This window comes from Electrona antarctica (assembly GCF_951216825.1).
Source record: "Electrona antarctica genome assembly, chromosome: 1".
NCBI classification, from domain to species: domain Eukaryota; kingdom Metazoa; phylum Chordata; class Actinopteri; order Myctophiformes; family Myctophidae; genus Electrona; species Electrona antarctica.
Genome location: NC_136806.1, coordinates 10,068,477 through 10,094,126, shown reverse-complemented (window position 1 = coordinate 10,094,126; position 25,650 = coordinate 10,068,477). Strand labels below are relative to the sequence as shown.

At 46.2% G+C, this 25,650-nt stretch overlaps 1 protein-coding gene across 1 annotated transcript in view; it reads right to left on the bottom strand.

Moving 5' to 3' along the window:
* The window catches only part of cdh24b (cadherin 24, type 2b), a gene marked incomplete at both ends in the record, with an annotated part of 97,214 nt that overhangs the window by 52,401 nt on the left and 19,163 nt on the right, over positions 1–25,650 (bottom strand). The window contains one exon of the mRNA XM_079530389.1: positions 8,328–8,584. Within this exon, the coding sequence (XP_079386515.1) occupies positions 8,328–8,584 (257 nt within the window). The remainder of the gene's footprint in view (positions 1–8,327; positions 8,585–25,650) is intronic.

The window sequence follows — 25,650 nt, the reverse complement described above, 5'->3', positions numbered from 1 at the left end:
AATAAAGTGATATGAGGCAGGGGCGGGCAATATGGCAAAATATTATATCACAATATGTTTTCAGAAATGATCACAATATTGATATTCATCTGGATTTTTTGTTGTTTTTATATAATCTATAGCCTAATCAATTTGTTTTTATGCTGATAGACTTAGTTGTTTATGCAGATGGATGGATGGATAGATAATCATCAATTAATTTCATGTTGCTCATGGACAGACAGACAATCCGTTTGTATCCTGCTGTTCTATCATGCGAGTGTGATATTCAGTGCAGAGGCTACTCGATGGTGAATTAGTATTGTAACATTCTCCTTGGCTTTGACTGCTTCAGTTCAGACAAAACATCGTACATATACACCTCGGCGTGGTGGAAGGAGGTGGTGGGGGGATCTTTGCCTTTTTTCCGTTGCTCGTTATGCAGGCCACTGACTAATAGTAATAAAATTATGTATCCAGCGGCAGCCAGGTGACAGGTCGGTCATTCGTATTGCGCTGCGCAGCCTGCGCACACACTTTTGTAAGCGAGGTGCTAAGCAAGGGTTGTTTTGGTTATCAATGAATCCGTCCACTCCATGTGCGTGCGCACGTGCACGGCTGCACGCTGTTTCACCCACGTTTGGTAAAAGTTATATCGAGTGATGTTTGAACATTCCAAACTTTCCAAATAAGTTTAGTATTCAACGTGTCGGGGTCCAAGCAACTCCTTCTATGCTATCATGCTATCCTGCTGCGTTCGCTCCGCTGCTGACAAGGAAGAGAACTGAGCAGCCAGCAACACAGGGAGGGGCGGGGCGGTGGGAGTAAAGGGGACAGATCTTCAAATGAACGCTGCATTGAGCCTCGACACGTTGTTAGCTTGTAGATCTGCTCTTTTTGGCGAACGACACAGCCGTACTAAGAAATATAAATTTAGGTATAGAACCGCGACTATAGAATGTGCACTTGCCTTGTCTTTATCACGATTGAATGGTCAAATTCTGTAGTCGCACCGGTGCTACAAATTTAATTTTACAACTCGCACGGTGCTATTTTTAGTAGCATATGCGAGTACCTAGTCGCACTGTCGAGCCCTGGGAGAGGCACAGGTTGACAGAGATGTTTAAAACCTGGGAGGGTAGAGAGGGAGAGGTACAGGTTGACAGAGATGTTTAAAATATAGAGAACCTGGGAGGGCAGAGAGGGAGAGGCACAGGTTGACAGAGATGTTTAGAACCTGGGAGGGTAGAGAGGGAGAGGCACAGGTTGACAGAGATGTTTAGAACCTGGGAGGGTAGAGAGGGAGAGGCACAGGTTGACAGAGATGTTTAGAACCTGGGAGGGCAGAGAGGGAGAGGCACAGGTTGACAGAGATGTTTAGAACCTGGGAGGGCAGAGAGGGAGAGGCACAGGTTGACAGAGATGTTTAGAACCTGGGAGGGCAGAGAGGGAGAGGCACAGGTTGACAGAGATGTTTAAAACCTGGGAGGGTAGAGAGGGAGAGGCACAGGTTGACAGAGATGTTTAAAACCTGGGAGGGTAGAGAGGGAGAGGCACAGGTTGACAGAGATGTTTAAAACCTGGGAGGGTAGAGAGGGAGAGGCACAGGTTGACAGAGATGTTTAGAACCTGGGAGGGTAGAGAGGGAGAGGCACAGGTTGACAGAGATGTTTAAAACATGGAGAACCTGGGAGGGTAGAGAGGGAGAGGCACAGGTTGACAGAGATGTTTAGAACCTGGGAGGGTAGAGAGGGAGAGGCACAGGTTGACAGAGATGTTTAAAACCTGGGAGGGTAGAGAGGGAGAGGCACAGGTTGACAGAGATGTTTAGAACCTGGGAGGGTAGAGAGGGAGAGGCACAGGTTGACAGAGATGTTTAGAACCTGGGAGGGTAGAGAGGGAGAGGCACAGGTTGACAGAGATGTTTAAAACCTGGGAGGGTAGAGAGGGAGAGGCACAGGTTGACAGAGATGTTTAGAACCTGGGAGGGTAGAGAGGGAGAGGCACAGGTTGACAGAGATGTTTAGAACCTGGGAGGGTAGAGAGGGAGAGGCACAGGTTGGCAGAGATGTTTAAAACCTGGGAGGGTAGAGAGGGAGAGGCACAGGTTGACAGAGATGTTTAAAACCTGGGAGGGTAGAGAGGGAGAGGCACTTGAACCTTGAATAACCAGCAATATGAAAACGCACCCGGAATATGAAAAAAACATTACATAATTACGAATAGCACGGAGGAAGAAAGAAAGAAAGAAAGAAAGAAAGAGAGAGAGAGAGAGAGAGAGAGGAAGGAGGGAAGGAAGGAAACAAAGACATGGGTGGGTGAGGAGACAGTGTGAGAGAGAGTGTGTGTGTGTGAGAGAGAGCAAGATAAGAGACTCTTTCTGCAACACAAATGGCCTGGGAATTAATATAGGGAGATTATCGCCATTGATAGGAGCACGGCTTTGAAGTGATCGAGGCTGATTATCTCAATATAATCTGTACGAGTGCACTAACTATCATTTCACCCCACACGCACTCCCAGCTTTTCAGCTGCCTCTAATTGGGACACGGTTTACTGGGGCTGCTAATGACAAATCACTTCGCTTTGCTCCCGACACCAAACCATAGCCTCCAGACAAAACACTAACATTACAGGCTGAAGGAAAGCTACAGCGAGAGAGGCCTTAAGGGCCTTTCAAACGTGAAGCGATTTAACGCGGCTATAGTTCATTTTCAATGAGACCTGCGTTTTTGCGCGGAGCAGTCGCGGTGCGACAACGCAAGCTTATTTACGTGAGCGCGGCCCCGTGAATTTGTTGCGAGTGTGCTCGTTTCGTGCTCATTTCGAGCCATATCTACAAAACTGAACAACATGTCAATATGTCAATTTGAAGCTATATGATTGCCTGCTTTCACATGCATGACATGAAAAAACGAAAACAATGTTCAATGACTCGGTCAGAAACGGTAATTTCTGATAAAATCTATAACACCGTGGCCCTCTTTTATGGCCCCTGAGCTTTCTCCACTATATTATTGACAGCCCAGTTTCACCATGATGATGCAACACAGATATCGTGGCCCAGTTTCACCATGATGCAACGCGGATATCATAATCGTGGCTTACGAGCATAAACATTGCATGTCCAACCTGTGTGATTCCCATTGCTCTCGTTTCTCATCTTGCACCTGCTTGTCATTAATAGGGAGACAGTCTTAGGTTGCTACGTTCTTTATCTAATGACTGGATGTTTGTTTTTGGTTTTTTTTGTTGCGTTGGTGCGTTAAGTCGTTATCGCATTAACTTTGACAGCCCTAACAAAACACACAGTAAAGCTAATAGATCGCATTAACTTTGACAGCCAACAAACAAAACACACCAAAAACACGAAGAGACAATATTACGTAGTACTACTGATCTCGCTCAGTCTTTAGACTGGGAAACACACACATCATTTGCCAAGACATTTGCTTTGGCATCTGGCACTGTACCACATTGCCCACGCTAGTTCAAAATGTTTCACATTGCATTGGACTCAGATCTTCCACAAATGGTCAAGGTTTCTTCCCACAGTAAGTCCCTGAAACCTGCTGTCATCAAGCACTCCATAAATGAACAATCTAGATATCTCCAATGAACAATATGGCCCATATTAATCCTCCTGATTTGTTTTGTTCAACGTTTCTTCATTCATATTTTCCAAATCACATATTATGGTTCAATAAAACAATAGCATACAAAAACTAAAACATGCTACCCCTCCCACTAAACCTCCAGATTTTAAGCAAAAAAATGAATTGAAAACTTTTTCGGAACAATTAACCTCCTGCCACTGAAGTGCTTTGAAGTCTTCCAGTCAGCACTTGGACAATAAGGCTGCAGCACTGTGACTGATCCTGTTAAGGCCTTCATAACATCTACTAGATTCAGTCTTAGTATCACTGGAGTCTCAGTGTTGCATTTAACACTGAGTCAATAATAGATGACTGAAGAAAAACTGGGTGACTTTCTGGGGACTCATGACTCTTCTTTTCTAGCCTGGCTAATAAGCCAGACTAATATCACACAACACTAATCCGCCGGCAGGCAATTTATTTTTGCCAACGGCTGATTCGGTCTGGCTTATTAGCCAGGCTACTTCTTTTCAACATCTACATGGCCTGGAAAACAAAGTATGTTACCATAATAATTATGCAGACTAGTCCATATACCCGTTTGGGTATCCATACCAATCTGGGGAGAGCTTTGTGAGTACATTTCACCCACTTGAAGGAGAGTCAGGGATCTGTCCTCTATCGTCTTTCTTCTGTCAGTAAAACCTACTTGATTAGGTTAATCGGTACATTAACCTATACTTACAGCTTTCGGCGCCAATTCCGTCCTCAAATTTTGAGCACAAGGGATATCTGCCACTTATGTATAATGTGTGTCCTGTGGCACTCCCGTTATGCTCAGCCAATCACAGCGGCCCATCACAGCGCCCATTTCGGCGCCATACACGGTAATTTTCCGTCCTCAACTTTTGAGGACACTACTAAAATGATTATAAGTTCTATGTTTTACATAAATGTATGGACTATGTGGTTCAGGTATTGAGTAAGTGTTTTACATTGTCACACTCTAGTCTGAGTGAAGGTAGTGTAGGCCAAAATTGGCACTGAACCAGCTCTCAAACTACTCCCAAAAAGGCAAATCCTTTAGCAAAATCAAAACAGTTTTGAATTCACCTTTGCAGAGTCCACATGAAATGGTCATTCAAACAAACCAAACACAAAATAGGTATTTACAGCCCACTGGCCAGGTTGGCTCTTTCAAGGTCTGCTCTGATCCCTACGATCCTACTTTGATTGCTGGGCAGTGGCAGGTGCTCCTTATAAAGGCTAGGCCCCTCCCATTTAAACCAACCCTGGATTGATTCCACAATGGAACCAGTGCATCAATGTCCAGAGACATCACAAATCATTCATAAGCATAACACACATTATGTAGTATGTGACACACAAGTGTCACATACTACTCTATAAATGATTCCCATAATATAATCAAAGTCAAGAGTTCTCTAAACAAAACCCTCCCACTGTTGGCGTGTTCCCCACACCCCACAGCTAGTAGTTGCTCCCTTCAATGGAGTCAACAGTCAATTAACAACTTTAATCAAGCATCACACAATATATAGTCAAAATAACAAATATCACTCTGCAATCATAAATAATAATTAAAATGTTAACCATTCAGTCTCAGTGGCAGGTTGAACTGCCACATACATACATGTATGGACTGTGTGGTTCAGGTATTGAGTAAGTGTTTTACATAAATGAATGGACTGTGTGGTTCAGGTATTGAGTAAGTGTTTTACATAAATGAATGGACTGTGTGGTTCAGGTATTGAGTAATGTATGGACTATGTGGTTCAGGTATTGAGTAAGTGTTTTACATAAATGAATGGACTGTGTGGTTCAGGTATTGAGTAATGTATGGACTGTGTGGTTCAGGTATTGAGTAATGTTTGGACTGTGTGTTTCAGGTATTGAGTAATGTATGGACTGTGTGTTTCAGGTATTGAGTAATGTATGGACTGTGTGTTTCAGGTATTGAGTAATGTATGGACTGTGTGGTTCAGGTATTGAGTAATGTATGGACTGTGTGTTTCAGGTATTGAGTAATGTATGGACTGTGTGGTTCAGGTATTGAGTAATGTATGGACTGTGTGGTTCAGGTATTGAGTAATGTATGGACTGTGTGGTCCAGGTATTGAGTAATGTATGGACTGTGTGGTCCAGGTATTGAGTAATGTATGGACTGTGTGGTCCAGGTATTGAGTAATGTATGGACTGTGTGGTCCAGGTATTGAGTAATGTATGGACTGTGTGGTCCAGGTATTGAGTAATGTATGGACTGAGTGGTTCAGGTATTGAGTAATGTATGGACTGTGTGGTTCAGGTATTGAGTAATGTATGGACTGTGTGGTTCAGGTATTGAGTAATGTATGGACTGTGTGGTCCGGGTATTGAGTAATGTATGGGCTGTGTGGTTCGGGTATTGAGTAATGTATGGACTGTGTGGTTCGGGTATTGAGTAATGTATGGACTGTGTGGTTCGGGTATTGAGTAATGTATGGACTGTGTGGTTCAGGTATTGAGTAATGTATGGACTGTGTGGTTCAGGTATTGAGTAATGTATGGACTGTGTGGTTCAGGTATTGAGTAATGCATGGACTATGTGGTTCAGGTATTGAGTAATGTATGGACTGTGTGGTTCAGGTATTGAGTAATGTATGGACTGTGTGGTTCAGGTATTGAGTAATGCATGGACTGTGTGGTTCAGGTATTGAGTAATGCATGGACTGTGTGGTTCAGGTATTGAGTAATGCATGGACTATGTGGTTCAGGTATTGAGTAATGTATGGACTGTGTGGTTCAGGTATTGAGTAATGTATGGACTGTGTGGTTCAGGTATTGAGTAATGTATGGACTATGTGGTTCAGGTATTGAGTAATGTATGGACTATGTGGTTCAGGTATTGAGTAATGTGTGGACTATGTGGTTCAGGTATTGAGTAATGTGTGGACTATGTGGTTCAGGTATTGAGTAATGTATGGACTATGTGGTTCAGGTATTGAGTAATGTATGGACTGTGTGGTTCAGGTATTGAGTAATGTATGGACTGTGTGGTTCAGGTATTGAGTAATGTATGGACTATGTGGTTCAGGTATTGAGTAATGTATGTACTGTGTGGTTCAGGTATTGAGTAAGTGCATTGAACAAATCAGCAGTTGGGTGTGAATTTAATTTAATTAAACAAAGGACAAAGTAATAGTTTTGGGAGCCAAAGGAAGGACGATTAAAAGTCAGTTCTCAGCTTCAATGTGAGGCAATGTAAAAAAGAAAAAAAAAAGAGAAAAGAAATAAACACAACCCAATCCATAAATCTTGGCGTAATCACAGACTCAGACCTGCCTTTCAACAGCCACATTAAGACAATAACAAAGTCAGCCTTCTAACTATCACCTTAAGGATATAACAAAGCTTGAAGAACGTGTTATGTCTCGGCAGGATTTGGGAAGACTTCTCTTCAGTAGACTCAGCTACCGTAACAGTGCTGTCTCTAGAGCTCTCCCACACGCCCAGGAAACCACATACAGGTCTGCTACAGCTCTCACTTCTTTTAAATCAAAGCTGAAGATTTTTCTGTTTTTCCCGCTACTAGTTTTTGATTAATTTCTTGTGCACTTTATTTTCTATTCTACTTTGTATTGATTTTGTTTTTTTTAATTAATTTCTTGTCACTCCTCGACACTTCCAGCAGAAGAAGCAACTCTATCTATTCAGAGAATCTCAAAAGGCTTTTCGCTTTCTCACTTTGTCCTGCATGCTGCTCATAATGTCAGTGTAAAACACTATGAATGGACTTGTTGAAGTGCGCTCTACAAATCACCTTGTCTTGCTGCCGTTCCTGCTACAGTATGACGCCTGGATGTCCCTCCGGGGACCAGTATAAAGGTTTATGTTACAGATTATAGTAACATAAACCTGCTGTTTGAGACGTTCACACGTACTGCCATTGGCAATTCAGTACATTGTCAGTGCATTGTCATAAACAGGCAGTGAAAAAGGGGGCATTTGCCAAGGTGTTATATATGTTCATTCTATTCAGATTCCTTGAATAGATAAGAGTTCCAGATAGCAGTAGAATTAGCATTAGGCTAATCAGTGAATACAACCTGCAGGGAAAACATGCATTTTCAGAAAACTTTCAGGAAAGCGTGAAGAGTTGGAATGACACATCTGTATCTTATCTAACGCCCCTCGCTCCGCGTCACATGACACCTATACCTGATGTTATTGGTCAGTAAAGGTTTACGTTATCTCAGAGCCATATAGTAAGACAGAGTTACGACAACTCCGTTCACTTCATGGGGCTTCAGTCCAATGGTGGCTCTTCTACATAGACTTCTATTGCCAAAGAGCATAGCGAACAGTGACAAAGTCCTGGACCGGAAGTTGGCAGAATATGCACTGCATGGACTCAGGCAACAGCCCAGCTTTAATGATCTTAAATCCCTTTATTTTCGATAGTTTTTTAGTAATAGTACAACATAAACATTACAGAGACTTTAGTCGTCACTGTACAATACTTTAAAACAGTTGTCATGTTGCACACATGCCTAAAATTGCTCTTATTTGCGCCGACCTTGTTGAAAACAATGTATTTCAAACTCCAGCTTGTCACTCTCCAGGCTGCATGAACAGCGCTCGAGCGCACAGTTGTCTGCCCCCTCAATGTCCTAACTCTGTCTTACTCCATGGCTCTGCGTTATATCTTATATCTAACGCCCCATCGCTCCGCGTCACATGACACCAGCATACCTGATGTTATTGGTCAGCCCGGTGTCGGGGTCCACGGCGCCCACTCGGCCCACGGTGCAGGAGGGCGGGCAGTTCTCCGACACGTCCATGAGGTAGCGGGTTCGGGAGAAGCGCGGGGGCTCGTCCGCGTCCAGCACGGCCACTCTGATGGACGCCCGGTCCTTGAAGGGGCCGCGACGGAGGAAGCGAGGGTCCACGATGGGGTTCAGGACCTCCACGGAGAACGAGTAGGAGCTGCGGCTCTCGTAGTCCACCGCCTGCATGGGGGAAGGAAGACATTTAGACATTAGAGGGTTTTTATATGTTTAACCCATTTTGGGCGGGAACCCTTTTTGGTGTTTTAAGCATTATGTTATGCTTTAGCTATTGAAAAACAGCAGATCTACAAGCTCATAGCGCGGCACCGAGTGTCTGCTATTTTTGAAAAATCGTGACAATGTGCCTCTCAAATCTTTGCTTCTGGGGTGTCCCTGGAACAACATATTTTCAGATGGGGGTCGGCGGCATATTACATATAATTTTTGGGGTCCTTGACATGAAATATTGAGAACCACTGATATAGAAACATGAGGTTTTTAAGAAAAAATGACATTTTTTAAAATGTCAACGTCAGGCCTAAATGGGTTAAATGTTCAGGTTTAACACTTGAGTGTCTGTCAGGTCTTTCTGACCCATTTTGAGTTTTTTAAGTTGATTATCTTTGCCCGTGAAGCTCTCAGACGGTTCCCCTTCCATGACTTTTTCTAAATATATATATTTTTTTTTTCATTTGAAAAATGTTCTAAATATGAATTTAGGCCTATTCGTTTTGGGTCAAAATGACGCCTGTCGCCCTTTCTCCCCCAATGGAGTGCACTTCACACCTCCAGACAGCCCATTGTTCAATTTAAAGGTCAAGACGTACTGTACAAACATTCACTTTCGCACGCACTTTCGCACGCACACACACACGCACGCACGCACGCACGCACGCACGCACGCACGCACGCACGCACGCACGCACGCACGCACGCACGCACGCACGCACGCACAGGTGGCTCGGGCATCTGCTCTCGACCGTCTCCTTCCGAGGCACATCCCACTGGGAGGAGACCCCGGGGCAGACCAATGAGGATCAGATGGAGGGATTATATCTCTAAACTGGCCCTGGAACACCTCGGGATCCCCCAGGAGGAAGTTACTATTATATAATGTTGAGAGGGAAGTCTGGAGCTCTCTGGTGGAGCTGTTTCCCCCGCGACCCGACTACGGATAAGCGGTTGAAGATGGATGGATGCGCACGCGCATGCGCGTGCACACGCACACACACCCTCTAAAGATATTTAGACAGAGTTATGTTAGAAAGGTTGGAATGGTCCACTGGAGAATAACAGTACACTGGGCACGGTCATTTTCTGAGTTTGGACGGGGTCGGACTGACTGTCGTATGCCCAAAAACCTACTCTCACGCTCCTGAGGTGTAGCATCCATGATGCATTTTCAGCTTTTAGAGTTAGAGCGATTTTAAAGTGACAGCAGCAACGGTGTGAGATGGAGGATGACTGATTTAAGCAGTCACACCTGGCCTGAGTCAAACTAGAACTGGACTCAGAGCTGAGTGTGGCTGCACACCTGTTGTGCATGGACTTGATCAAGGCACAAGAGGATAAATCAGTCATCTCCACAAACACTCGGGAGGAGAGCTTCTGTCCAGACAGTGGGGAGCTATCTGCTTTCCTGTGTAAAGTGTCATATGTTGTGTTATTCCTTGCAAAGTTGCACATGGAGGAATAAAACGGTCTACTTAAGAAAGCTGCCCTGTGTTGTGTCCTTCCTTGCCCTGGGTAGTGACTAGTCGGTCACAAACGGTTAGAATAAATGTGATATTCCTAGACCATCAAACGCCCTGACACAACAAGTAGAAAAATGGACTGAAAGGCTCAAGGCTGGAAGCTACAAGAGAAATTGTTCATTTTGAACCACAGTTTAGAGCAGCATGCACGTGTTTGAGGAATTAATGAGGTGAGAAAAAAAAACATCACACCTATAAATGTCATAATTTGCGCTGAACGGTTCTAACAGCTACTGTACAAACACACTAGAGCCCCAGCCATCTGTTTTTGTTATTCGATTTGGAGCAATATAATGTTAGCTCCCCTGACATTGACCATGAAGTTACACGTCTAATGCGGTTTCAAGAACAACACATTTCTAAAACAGGTAGCGTTTCATGGAGGCAATGGAATTGCCACAAACACAATTCATTTGATACACTGACTAGACATTACATTACATGCCCTAGAACATGAGGGGGGGGGGGCATCCTGATGCCTGATGAAGGTCTGAGCGACTGAAACGGTGCTCAATAAATCTAATTCTCTGGGCCATGGCTCAGTGGTCCAGGCACCTTGGCTGGTAATCCAGTCTGGCAGTGTGCCGCGGGTTCGACTCCCGATCCCGGCGGCCTTTACTGCATGTCTTCCCCCCATCTCTCCCCATTTCCTGTCAGCCTACTGTCTGTCCCTCCATAAAATATATAAAATAAAGGCGAAAGCCACAAAAAAAAAACATAAAAAAAAAAATCTAATTCTGCAAGTGAAGACAGTGTGCGGTAGAGACCTGCGGATGGCGGATTTAGCCGCGGTTGGCGGATGGTGCCGTTAACGTACCGGTAAATAGGATGATATAAATGAATGCGGTTCGATAACGGGTGAGTTGGGTTATGAGTTATGCCCCTCATATCATTATTTCCATTGTGGTGTCCCAAGCCAGTAGAGACCTGCAGATGGCGGATTTAGCCGCGGTTGCCGCGGGTAACCGCGGTTGGCGGATGGTGCGGTTAATACAAAAAAAAAATAGGATGATGCGGTTGGATAGTGGGCGGATAATGTATTTGCGGTTCGCTTGCGGGTGACACAAAACTTCATCCGCAGCTCTCTGTGCGGGATCCCTTTTTGCTCTACTTCTAAACTTCAGTGGTAGAAAAAGTACTCAATGGCATATGGCCTATAAGTAGTTATATTGTGTGAGAGAGAGAGAGAGAGAGAGAGAGAGAGAGAGAGAGAGAGAGAGAGAGAGAGAGAGAAAGAGAGAGAGCGCTTTGTTTAAAATAATGATTTATTCATCCAAACGCATCCAGGACTTTGGCTTCATGCTACGTTCTTTTCTTACAGTGTATATATATAGACTATAATGTGGCACTATACACGCTGAGTTGTTTTGGGTCTCTTTGACGAGGTGGGGAGAATGGAGACATATACTGTATAGCTATGGCTGGATTGAATGAATGGAGAATGGAGACATACGGTACTGTATACAGTAGCTATGGCTGGATTGAATGCTATAGTAAAACAAACATTCATCCGAGAAACGCTGGCGATTGGACTATACTCACTCATGCAGCATAATAATTGACACGCCTCCACTCCAACATTGTTGTGTGGTGCAATGTTGGCAACGTGTGTGTGTGTGTGTGTGTGTGTGTGTGTGTGTGTGTGTGTGTGTGTGTGTGTGTGTGTGTGTGTGTGTGTGTGTGTGTGTGTGTGTGTGTGTGTGTGTGTTGGTGGGTGGATAGAGCTGGCAGGTTCTATATCCTTTGTTCTGCTGGTAGTCTGTTGGTAGGTGTTGTTTAAGTCACTCAGGACGGGAACCCCTTTTGGGTGTTTTAAGCATTATGTTATACTTTAGCTATTGAAAAAAAGCTCGTAGCGCGGCACAAGCTTGTAGATCTGCTATATTCGTGAAAAATCGTGAAAATGAGGCACGAATCGTTGAATACATTAATATTCTTTCAGAGCAAACGTTTTAACTCAAATCTTTGCTTCTGGGGAGGTCCCTGGAACAACATCATTTTCAGATGGGGTTCGGCGGCCAATTACATAACCTTTGGGGTCCTTGACATGAAATAATTTGAAAACCACCGATTTTTTTTGATACATTGACATTTTGTAGAATCCGGTCTCAGTCCTAAACGGGTTAAGGTCTTGTGGAACACCGTGGGAGTATCTTGGACACGCAGGTGCTTTTTAGTTTGAGAATATTCTAATTGGTTTGAAGAATTAAGTGACGTACAAGTGCTTTTGAATTCACACGCTTGGTTGCACGCATGCATATGGCTGGGACATCGACAGCTCAAAACAGGCAATTTTCTCATTCCAAATAAAAATGAAGACTAAAAGGATTTCCAAGGGATTTACCTCCCGTTAGCGTCTAACATAATTTAAAAGCAGCACAATGAGTCATGCAGCCACTTACAGCAGTACTGGCTGCATAAAGCAATGCCTCCTTCTTGTTCCTGTATGCTGCCTGCCACGCGTTTGGGGAAAGGGGGGCTTGTTTAGAGGCCGGCGATTGTTTGCGGGAGATGTTAGGAAGCCTATTTTGTGGGACGCTGTGTGTGTGTGTGATTGCAGCGAGCCAGCAGGGCCGTGTGTGTGTGTGTGTGTGTGTGTGTGTGTGTGTGTGTGTGTGTGTGTGTGTGTGTGTGTGTGTGTGTGTGTGTGTGTGTGTGTGTGTGTGTGTGTGTGTGTGTACACACAGGGCCGGCTCAGAAGGAATGAAACCTCTGATCAGGTTTGCAGCAATGATTGCTAGACATACACCTGCTGTTGATTACATTTTTTGGAGCACAACATGTTTGGGTCTGGTTCAAAATATCTCTTTGAGGTATTGCTGTGTGCCCGTGGGTGTGCGCCCGTGTCACCTGTGTGCCTGTGTGTGCGTGTGTGTGTGCGTGCGTGCGTGCCCGTGTGCCTGCCTCCATGTGTGTGTGTGTGTGTGTGTGTGTGTGTGTGTGTGTGTGTGTGTGTGTGTGTGCGCACGCGTGCGTGCGTGCGCCTGTGTGCCTGCCTGCGTGTGTGCAAGCGTGCACGCGTGCGCCTGTGTGCCTGGATGTGTGTGTGTGTGTGCGTGTGTGTGCACGCGCCTGCCTGCGTGTGTGTGTGTGTGTGTGTGTGCGTGTAATCAAAGCGAGTGTATGGATAGGGACCTCTGTGTGTGACTGGCACACAGCAGCGCGTTGGACAGAGGATACATAGACTCTCTGCTCTGCAGGCTACATCACTGACCAATTCAAAGAGAAGATAGAAACAGCTGAGGTTCCCTAGCTGCGGATTAGACCATATTGAAATACGCTCTCGCTCTCTCTCTCTCTCTCTCTCTCTCTCTTTCTCTCTCTCTCTCGCTCTCTCTCTCTCTCTCTCTCTCTCTCTTTCTCTCTCTCTCTCGCTCTCTCTCTCTCTCTCTCTCTCTCTCCATTCAGATTTTTCTTTCTTTCCATCTCACTCTCTTCTCTCATCTCTCTCGTTTCTTTTTCTCATCAACAAATGGAACCATGGTTCTATTTGTACACTCTCAGAGTTAAATTAACATTGATTTTACAATATAAATTGGGGTCCCAGAGATAGAAATGGCATTAAATGGGGGTCCGTAGACTAATGCATGTCAAACTGGGGGGGTCCTAAACTGGTTGAGAATCACTGCTAGAGCCGTAAAAATCTTCTCTTATGGGGGTCCCTGGCATATCTTTTCAAATGGGGGTCCACAGGATAATTAGTGTCAATGTGGGGGTCCTTGACATGAAAAAGGTTTGGGAACCACTGGTTTAATACAATCAGACAGGATGCTCTGATGAAGGCTGCACAGCCCAAACGCGGAAGCGTTCCTTTTTGGTGTGTGCCAATAAAGAAATGGAAATGTGAGTATACTTTGTCCGCCGTTTGTTTAATTTTTGGATGTGCTACCTTTTTGGAATTTTTTAAATTCCTATTTGTTTTGACAGATAGGACTTCTGTTTGGATGTTTGGGCTGTCAATGGGAAATTGCACCTATAGTTACCACCTTGCTGGCTAGATGGACGCGGTCTGCATATATGGTCAATTGTGTTGGTTGGATCGCCCTGCGGCGAAGCTGGAGGCAACTCGAAGAAATCGAACCTCAATCTCGGTGGTGGTGGTTGGTGTGCAAGTACGTTACCAACCCATCCCGGCCCCTTTCTCTCTCTCTCCCTCCTCACTGTCTCTTGAGGTGAATAGTCTCTCTCTCTCTCTCTCTCTCTCTCCCTCCTCACTCTCTGTTGAGGTGAATAGTCTCTCTCTCTCCCTCCTCACTCTCTCTTGAGGTGAATAGGCTAAATCTTTGTGCATGTTCATCGAGCGGGTGAATCTGTAATTCAAACACGGGGGCAGAGAATAGATTGATTAAAAATGATGCGTCAACGAGAGGTGAACTGAAGGACGCCAACTTTGAAATACAAGGCGTACTAGTGTGTGGAAAAAACATCTTTCTCAGGAGGAGGAGAGGAGGAAAAAAAGGAATATAATATATAAATATATATAACAACAATACATGGGGGAATGTCAGGGAGACGGAGTGGTGTAGCGGGGTGTGTGGTGTGGTGTGGTGAGGGGTGGGGCGCAGCGGGGAGGGAAAACAAATGGAGGCGGGGGTGGATGGCGAGGGAGGGACAGAGGGAGGGAGGATGAGGGGGGCGGGGGGTACGTGACGGCAGGAGAAAAGGCTCCTCTAACAGGTTCCCATTAGAGAGGGAGAGGCAGACGATCAGTCTGAAGGAGGGGAGAGGTGTCACTTACACTGTGAGCACACACTCATCACCCTCTCCCTCCCTCCTCCTCCATCACCCCTCCTCCTCCTCACACACTCATCACCCTCTGTCTCCCTCCTCCTCCATCACCCCTCCTCCTCCTCCTCACACACTCATCACCCTCTGCCTCCCTCCTCCTCCATCACCCCTCCTCCTCCTCCTCACACACTCATCACCCTCTGCCTCCCTCCTCCTCCATCACCCCTCCTCCTCCTCCTCCCCCTCCTCCTCCTCACACACTCATCACCCTCTGCCTCCCTCCTCCTCCATCACCCCTCCTCCTCCTCACACACTCATCACCCTCTGCCTCCCTCCTCCTCCATCACCCCTCCTCCTCCTCTCACACTCATCACCCTCTGCCTCCATCCTCCTCCATCACTCCTCCTCCTCCTCACACACTCATCACCCTCTGCCTCCCTCCTCCTCCATCACCCCTCCTCCTCCTCCTCCTCCATCACCCCTCCTCCTCCTCACACACTCATCAACCTCTCCCTCCCTCTGACACTCATCACCCCTCCTCCTCCTCCTCCTCCTCACACACTCATCACCCTCTGCCTCCCTCCTCCTCCATCACCCCTCCTCCTCCTCCTCCTCCATCACCCCTCCTCCTCCTCACACACTCATCACCCTCTCCCTCCCTCCGACCCTCCATCACCCCTCCTCCTCCTCCTCCTCCTCCCACACTCATCACCCTCTCCCTCCCTCCGACCCTCCATCACCCCTCCTCCTCCTCCTCCTCCTCCTCCTCCTCCCACACTCATCACCCTCTCCCTCCCTCCGACACTCCATCACCCCTCCTCCTCCTCCTCCTCCCACACTCATCACCCTCTCCCTCCCTCCGACACTCCATCACCCCTCCTCCTCCTCCTCCTCCTCGCCCAATTCCTCCCTCCATCCCCTCTTGTCCTGACACTCCATCACACACACACGCAAAATCTCGCAACTGCAAACCACCGCAATTCTTTGCCTGCGTGAGTCCATGCGTGCGTGCGCCCATCCGCACCCCCCCCACCCAGAACGCAACGCGTTCATCACACGCTCGCTGGAGGCACTTATCACACCGCGACCCACCTTTCATTCTCTGCCTGCCTGTATACTGCCTTTGTTTCTCTCTCTCTCTCTCTCTCTTGCTCTGTGTGTGACGCACGCACGCACGCACGCACACACACAGTCGCACACACACACACACACACACACACACACACACACACACACACACACACACACACACACACACACACACACACACACACACACACACACACACACACACACACACACACACACACACACACACACACACTGTGCTCCGAGGGGGGGGGAAAGAGAAAACAAAGTCTGAACAGGTACATTCTTCATTCCTTCACCCGCCGCCTCTGTCCCCTCGCTCTCTTTCCTGCTCTGTCTCTCGCCCGCGTGCTCACACTGCACTTGCAGAGCGGTAACCTTGTGCTTCAATGCACACACGCACGCGCACGTGTACACACACGGACACGCGCGCGCGCGCACAAACGTTGGTATTACTATATACTTATGGGGACATCAACATTCTAGGGCATCATACTATTTTGGGGAAATATCCAATCTACAAGCTCTTAGTGAACTTGCAGGTCGTCTATGTTGTGATTGCACTACACCGTCCGGCGTGGAACTATAAGTATAAATGACATAACTCCAACCTGAATCTTTTATTAACCCTAAAACATCCATTTCTCTTAATGCGAGGACCAGGAAAATGTTCTTCACTGCACGCACACGCGCACATGCACACACGCACACGCACACGCACACGCACACACACACACACACACACACACACACACACACACACACACACACACACACACACACACACACACACAGTCCTGAAATTTCCCTTGTTGTATACCTGTTCCCTTTGAGAACGGTTGCTGAGAATGTAATTACAAACCACTGACATCATGGTAGGCTGGTGATCCCTAATAAATCATGCCACCTCCCCGCAGTCACGCTATTGGTCAAATGACTAGAGAGAGACCTGGCTGTGTGGACAAAAAGTCCTCCACGTGTGCGTGCCTGCGTGCGTGCGTGTCTGTGTGTGAGCGAGAGTGTGCTTGTGTACACAATACACAAATGCATGGCTAGACATTGAGCGAGGTATTAAATCATCCGGTCAAGATCCTGGGAAGCCATGACAAGGTGAAGCACCATCCTCCGACTCCCCCCTCCAGCATAATTGAAAGCAAATGAGAAGATTGTGTGCGTATATGCATGTGTGTGTGTGCGTGTGAGAGTGCATGTGTGCGTGTGTTTGCACGTGTGTGTGCGTGTGGGTGTGTGCGTGCACGTGCGTGTGCGTGTGCGCGTGCACGTGTGTGTGTGTCAGCCTCCTGCTGTCCTTGACAGCTCTTCATGGTGTAGGTTCTAAATGAAGATCATACGTGGGGTTTATGTGATGACGACAGTGGCAGCTTCTGGACGTGGTGTTAAGAGAACAAAGAGCCGCTTCTAAATCTCCCGTTTGACTTTGTTCGCGCTTTCCTCTCCCTGTCACTTGTCTCCGTGCCTGTCCCCGCTCTCTCTGCCTGTCCCCGCTCTCTCTGCCTGTCCCCGCTCTCTCTGCCTGTCCCCGCTCTCTCTGCCTGTCCCCGCTCTCTCTGCCTGTCCCCGCTCTCTCTGCCTGTCCCCGCTCTCTCTGCCTGTCCCCGCTCTCTCTGCCTGTCCCCACTCTCTCTGCCTGTCCCCGCTCTCTCTGCCTGTCCCCGCTCTCTCTGCCTGTCCCCGCTCTCTCTGCCTGTCCCCGCTCTCTCTGCCTGTCCCCGCTCTCTCTGCCTGTCCCCGCTCTCTCTGCCTGTCCCCGCTCTCTATATGTTAGTCAGACCTGCCCTGTCGTTCTCATTTCACTTTAATGTGCATAACTCTCTCCATCTCTCCCTCTTTCTGTCTCCCCCCCACCTCTCTCTCTCTCTCTCTCTCTCCTTCCCTCTCTCCCTCTTTCTGTCTCCCCCCCCCACCTCTCTCTCTCTCTCTCTCCTTCCCTCTCTCCCTCTTTCTGTCTCCCCCCACCTCTCTCTCTCTCTCTCTCTCCTTCCCTCTCTCCCTCTTTCTGTCCGTCCCCCCCCTCTCTCTCTCTCGCCGTCCGTCTCTAAGGAGATTAACACGTAATCTCCCCGTCGTGCAAATGAAAACAAACAGATAATCCTGGGCACGCTGCAGACAGGCGGGTGACCGCGGATTAGCCAGCCATTTTAAGTGTGAGCATATGGAAATTATAACGGTAAATTGACAGTCTAGCGAGCTACATTAGCGTGTCCCCCAGGTATGGGGGGGAATGAAAAAGGTGCATACAAATAGCAGGCTTATATACGGCTCACAGCACCCACACCCCCGCCCCCCCCCCCCGCCCACCCTAACTCGACCGAATAAGTACGTGTGAATTGGGATATCACGACCACAAGTCGTGTTAATGATGTTATGATACGCTTAATGTTGTGACGTGTTGTTAACAGAGTTAATTTAGTAAACGCGTGTAAACGAGTAGGTGCGACATCTTGGCATTATGCCAGGGTGAATCTCACTTGTTTCCTGAACGGTCTTTTCTTTTTCTGTTGGCCGTCATTTAGGCGCTCAGTTCCAACAACGAGATGAAACCGTTATGCAGCCAGCTGACACGTGATGAGTGCATAATGAATGCATTCCACATCATCATGCTGATAATGAGCTAATCACATCCTTTTCCACTCGCTCGCTGACAGACAGACAGAAACGGATGCTTTGAAATACACCCCACTGAAGCTGCTACTGAGGGGGACACACAGAGATACACCCCACTGAAGAGCTGCTACTGAGGAGGACACACAGAGATACACCCCACTGAAGAGCTGCTACTGAGGACACACAGAGATACACCCCACTGAAGAGCTGCTACTGAGGACACACACAGAGATACACCCCACTGAAGAGCTGCTACTGAGGACACACATAGATACACCCCACTGAAGAGCTGCTACTGAGGACACACAGAGATACACCCCACTGAAGAGCTGCTACTGAGACACACAGAGATACACCCCACTGAAGAGCTGCTACTGAGGACACACACAGAGATACACCCCACTGAAGAGCTGCTACTGATGACACACACAGAGATACACCCCACTGAAGAGCTGCTACTGAGGACACACACAGAGATACACCCCACTGAAGAGCTGCTACTGATGACACACACAGAGATACACCCCACTGAAGAGCTGCTACTGATGACACACACAGAGATACACTCCACTGAAGAGCTGCTACTGAGGACACACAGAGATACACTCCACTGAAGAGCTGCTACTGAGGACACACAGAGATACACCCCACTGAAGAGCTGCTACTGAGGACACACAGAGATACACCCCACTGAAGAGCTGCTACTGAGACACACACAGAGATATACCCCACTGAAGAGCTGCTACTGATGACACACACAGAGATACACCCCACTGAAGAGCTTCTACTGAGACACACACAGAGATACACCCCACTGAAGAGCTGCTACTGAGGGGGACACACAGAGATACACCCCACTGAAGAGCTGCTACTGAGACACACACAGAGATACACCCCACTGAAGAGCTGCTACTGAGGACACACACAGAGATACACCCCACTGAAGAGCTGCTACTGATGACACACACAGAGATACACCCCACTGAAGAGCTGCTACTGATGACACACACAGAGATACACTCCACTGAAGAGCTGCTACTGAGGACACACATTGATACACTCCACTGAAGAGCTGCTACTGAGGACACACAGAGATACACCCCACTGAAGAGCTGCTACTGAGACACACACAGAGATACACCCCACTGAAGAGCTGCTATACTGAGACACACACAGCGATACACCCCACTGAAGAGCTGCTACTGAGGACACACAGAGATACACCCCACTGAAGAGCTGCTACTGATGACACACACAGAGATACACCCCACTGAAGAGCTGCTACTGATACACACACAGAGATACACCCCACTGAAGAGCTGCTACTGAGGGGGACACACAGAGATACACCCCACTGAAGAGCTACTACTGAGGGGGACACACAGAAATACACCCCACTGAAAAGGACACTTCACCCATTTTGCAGCCAGATCTTATTGATGTTTGAGAGACAAGAATAACTTTCCTGGGGTTTTTATGTGGGTAATATGTGAATTTAGATATTTTACTATTTCAAAGTGTCCATGATGTGCACTGCTCCTCCTTGTGGATAGGGGGAGGGCTGTCTTACTGAGACAACATGTAGTCCAGGAAGTAAGTGAATGGCATTCTGTAGAATGCCACAGGAAGGCATTCTGTAGATTCTGTAGAATGCCACAGGAATGCCACAGGAAGTAAGTGAAGTGCATTTTGTAGAATCTGGCCTCACGTCTAATATATATATACTATATACTAGTGTAGGAGAACAGACTCTACTACAGTCACAGAGAAGGAAGTTGTGATTCCATCCAGAACCCTCCCCAGACCTTTAAAGCTCTGTGGCACATGGAGGAGTTTGAATTAAGTCACTGACTTCCTTCAGGTTCAGTGCCTCCTGTTATTGTTAGAGGTGGATGACGGTCCGGGGGGATGTTATAGGTGATCATCACCTCAGCTTTCTTGGCCTTTACCCATAAAAGGACCAACCTTGGCACATTCTGTCTCAACTCTAGCCAAGAGCACCTGTGCCTGCTGCACATCTAATCAGATAGCAGGCAGACGTCATTAGCATACTGCATTCCTCCAGGTCCATTAGGGCTACAACAGCAGTGTTCTAGAGCGGATGGAGTGTAAGAGCCAGTTCTTGCTCCCGTCCATTGATGGCCTGCCTAAGTGTCTGTGGCGTCTGGCATTGTCTCCTATAGCCCAGCCTATAGGTCAACGTGGGAGGGAGTATCTTCATCATTACGCCTCAGTTTATCGACCATTTTATCGACTAAGTATCGCGGGCAGGTTGCTCCTCTTCACCTCCTCAATGATCCTTCTTATAAGGCCCAGATCTGAGCTATGGGTGGTTCACCCTAACCTGACTCCGCCAGATGGGGCAGCAGAGAGTACACTGGGTTCCACCCCAACGTGGAAGCTATGTTGGTTCTCCCCTCAAGTGGGAGTCGATGGTGCTCCGTATCCTATTCAATATCATGCCATATAGTCTTTGCAGTGACACGTTATACTGATGATGTCAGAGAGAGTCCATGATGTCAGAGAGAGACTATGATGTCAGAGAGAGACTATGATGTCAGAGAGAGACTATGATGTCAGAGAGAGACCATAATGTCTAACTACCTGTCCTCCGAGGCTACCTGTCCTGCCATCACTTATTGGTGATCCTCCTGGGGGGGGCAGCAGACTGACCTCATGCCTCCTTCTATGCATGAGGAGTCAGTCCGTGGAAGGAACACGTTATTCCGACCAGTGCCTTTCCCCTCCACCAGGCGCCCCGGCTGGCCAGGGGGAGGTAGTTTTAGAGACCAGGATTACTGCATGTTTTTGTGAGGGTACCTACCCTATAGGGACACGGGGAGAACATGCAAACTCCACACAGAAAGCCCTTTCGCCAACCCCGCCTCGGGTATGGGCACTGATGACGCGGAGGAGAGAACACGCCACCAGCGCCCACAGCGTCCCCAGCGGGAATCGAACCCAGGACCTTCTAGCTGTGAGGTGACAGCACTACCGACTGTGCCACCGTGCCCCTCGACTCGCCCACACTGTTGTTTACTTTCCACTGAGTTGCCTCCACTCTCCGTACCATCATCCCCATCAGCCCCTCCGCTGTGATTGTGTGATAAGCACTAGAGGAGAAGATGTTTGGACTCCTTCAATGTACTGCAGGTGATATGTACACAAGGCTTGTTGAATAAGGTGTGATTAAAGCTCTGAACAATGTAAACAAAAAGGGCGACAGGAGGGTGTTCTGCAACACTGACAGACATATAAGAACCTGGACTTGGACCTCTTCAATGTTTTGTTGCATTTCTCAACCATAACAAACATTCCCTCCTAGGTCATGTGGCTACTAGCCTCGAAAACCCAGACGTTTTTATTTCCAGGGAGAAAAGAAAAGTCTGGGGCCGAGTCCACTTCAATTCGGCATACAGTAGCGCAAACGTCGGTCTCTCTCTGCTGATTTCTGATTGTCTGCACCTGTTAAATTGACGCACACACGTACACACACGTACACACATACTCTCTCTCTCTCTGTCGCTCTAATAAATTAGTCGCATGTCCTGCAGCTGTGTCTAGTTTCTCCCGGCGCATCCTGCCGGGAGCTGCCTATGCCATAGAAAGCATAGGTGAGTTCCAGTCTATGTGGCCTCTGATTATGTGATGAAAATGTAGAATCATGATGCTTTCTGAGAATCCTGTTAATTTATTTTTTAGGCTATAGATTCATTCCACCTCCAAAGATGTATTTGAATGGACCCGTTGCACTGTAGCCATATTCTGGCTCAGCTTGTTTGTTTCATTTAGGTGTTTAGTGTGTGCCAAGGTGGAGTTAACTGTACAGGAGCTGTGTGTGTGTGTGTGTCCACACTGGGCCATAGGCACACACTGACAACTAAATGAAACACTCTCCACAATGGCATTACCTTTCAGCTGTGTTTACCCAGTAACAGATTTCATTGTGAAAAGTGCACTTACACGTCATACCCGCCAAAGTACTGCATGGCGGTTTCCATTCCAATCCGTTTAATCATGATGGGGGCACTGACCAGGTGCAATGCAATTACGCTCCCGATACAGAGAGCCCCGGCCCCGCTGTAGTCTGTCTGTGCTCCCAAGGTCGGGCCTTGTTAAAGCACTGTTTAAGCCACTCTGGACGGGAACCTCCTTTGGTGTTTTAACTCATTATGTTATACTTCAACGAGTGCCGCGCTACGAGCTTGTAGATCTGAAAATGTGGTGCAAATCTTTGAATATATATTCTTTTCAGAGCAAACATCTGCTTCTGTTGCTACAACAGAAGCAACATATTCTCAGAGGCAAATCTTTGCTTCTGAGAATATGTCGTTCCAGGGAACAACATATTTTCAGAAGCAAATGTGAGAACAATGAGAATATGTCGTTCCCTAGAACAACATATTTTCAGTCGGGTCTCGGCGGCCAATTACATTATGATTTTTGGTGGTCCAAAAATCATGAAACATGAAAATGTTCGAGAACGACTGACACACACAGAAACATGGGGGGTTTTTCAAAGAAAACTATCAGGATTGAATTAGAAGACATGGTTTTGTAGAATGGGCCTCAGTCCAAGACGGGTTAAAGAGGCAAGCGGCCGGCGGTTGACCCGCCATGGCTGCACCGCTTCCCGCTGCAGAGCGGCTCCAAGCCGTGGAGGTTGTTAAACGATAATTCTCCAATTACCATGCCACTTACCGCGTGGCCCGGTGCACACCCTGCATCACACCATCTATTAACCCATTCTGGGCGGGTATATAATACCCCTTTTGGTGTTTTAAGCATTACGTTATACTTATAGATATTGAAAAATAGCAGATCTACACGCTACGAGCTTTTAGGTCTGCTATTTTTTGAAAAAAAATTGAAAATGTGTTGCAAATCTTTGAATATATATTCTTTCAGTGTGAACGTTTTTAACTCCAATCTTTGCTTATGAGGGGGGGGGGTCCCAGGAACAACATATTTTTAGATGGGGTCGGTGGCCAATTACATATAATCTTGGGGGTCCTTGACATGAAAACCTTTGAGAACGACTGAAAAGGCATTTGTAGAATCGTCCTCAGGTCTAAACGGGCTAAAGAGCATGTTTATTAACACCTTGCTTACCTATTTAATCCATTTAATCCATGTGCCCATCATTTATAGAACTATGTAATCCATTTAATCCATGTGCCCATCATTTATAGAACTATTTAATCCATTTAATCAATGTGCCCATCATTTATAGAACTATGTAATCCATTTAATCCATGTGCCCATCATTTATAGAACTATTTAATCCATTTAATCCATGTGCCCATCATTTATAGAACTATTTAATCCATTTAATCCATGTGCCCATCATTTATAGAACTATGTAATCCATTTAATCCATGTGCCCATCATTTATAGAACTATTTAATCCATTTAATCCATGTGCCCATCATTTATAGAACTATGTAATCCATTTAATCCATGTGCCCATCATTTATAGAACTATTTAATCCATTTAATCCATGTGCCCATCATTTATAGAACTATTTAATCCATTTCATCCATGTGCCCATCATTTATAGAACTATTTAATCCATTTCATCCATGTGCCCATCATTTATAGAACTATTTAATCCATTTAATCCATGTGCCCATCATTTATAGAACTATTTAATCCATTTAATCCATGTGCCCATCATTTATAGAACTATTTAATCCATTTCATCCATGTGCCCATCATTTATAGAACTATTTAATCCATTTCATCCATGTGCCCATCATTTATAGAACTATTTAATCCATTTAATCCATGTGCCCATCATTTATAGAACTATTTAATCCATTTCATCCATGTGCCCATAATTTATAGAACTATTTAATCCATTTCATCCATGTGCCCATCATTTATAGAACTATTTAATCCATTTCATCCATGTGCCCATCATTTATAGAACTATTTAATCCATTTAATCCATGTGCCCATCATTTATAGAACTATTTAATCCATGTGCCCATCATTTATATAACTATTTAATCCATTTAATCCATGTGCCCATCATTTATAGAACTATTTAATCCATTTAATCCATGTGCCCATCATTTATAGAACTATTTAATCCATTTCATCCATGTGCCCATCATTTATAGAACTATTTAATCCATGTGCCCATCATTATGAGTACCACAGACGAATAACAGTCTAAGTCCACACTATTGATCCATAATATATAAATGATAGATAAGGGTTCAGGACAACGAGGCCTTTTCGTGGAGGGGTCAGTCTGAAATTTGGACTTAGACTGTTTTTCGTCTGTGGTACTCAATTTTATAGAACTATTTAATCCATGTGCCCATCATTTATAGAACTATTTAATCCATTTCATCCATGTGCCCATCATTTATAGCACCCGGACCACTTTTACCGGCGCACCGGAAGTTCTTGTGAATGTCTGTGTAGCAGCTAACAATAGCCACACCACTCTAGAGTCGATCGACAACAACGGGAGGTAATAATAAATCTATCGCGACTAGCGACTGGACCGCGGAAGGCCGTCAAACACAGGATCTTTTTTCAGAATTAGACGGGATGATTTAGATCGGGAGTTATGAACGTTTTAAGATTTTCGTTTTCGTCAGCTAAACAGGCAGGGGACATTTTCGATGACGTGTCACTGTTTGACACGTCATCGGATTGGGCAACAAGCGCTCCTAGGCTGTGGAGCGAAGCGATCGGTTTTGATATCATTAATCTCCGTCCTATTTATCAATCTCCGGCACATTAGACCTGGAGGTGGAGACGTCCCTTTTGTGGGCATTCAAATAAAAAAAATCACACCCGTGTGAAGTGAGAGGCGCTCTTGTCGTCGTAGATCATCCAATAAAAATGTAATATACTTCTTCGTGAATTAATTTCTCAACTTATGTTATTATCTTTTAACCATGATGATACAATGTTTAAAAAAAAACTCATCTTTTCACCATGATCATGTAAGATGATTATGTGATTGGTTAGCCGATTTGCTCGTCTACATATGACGTAAATTTTGTCGTATGACGTAAATTGTCAATGGC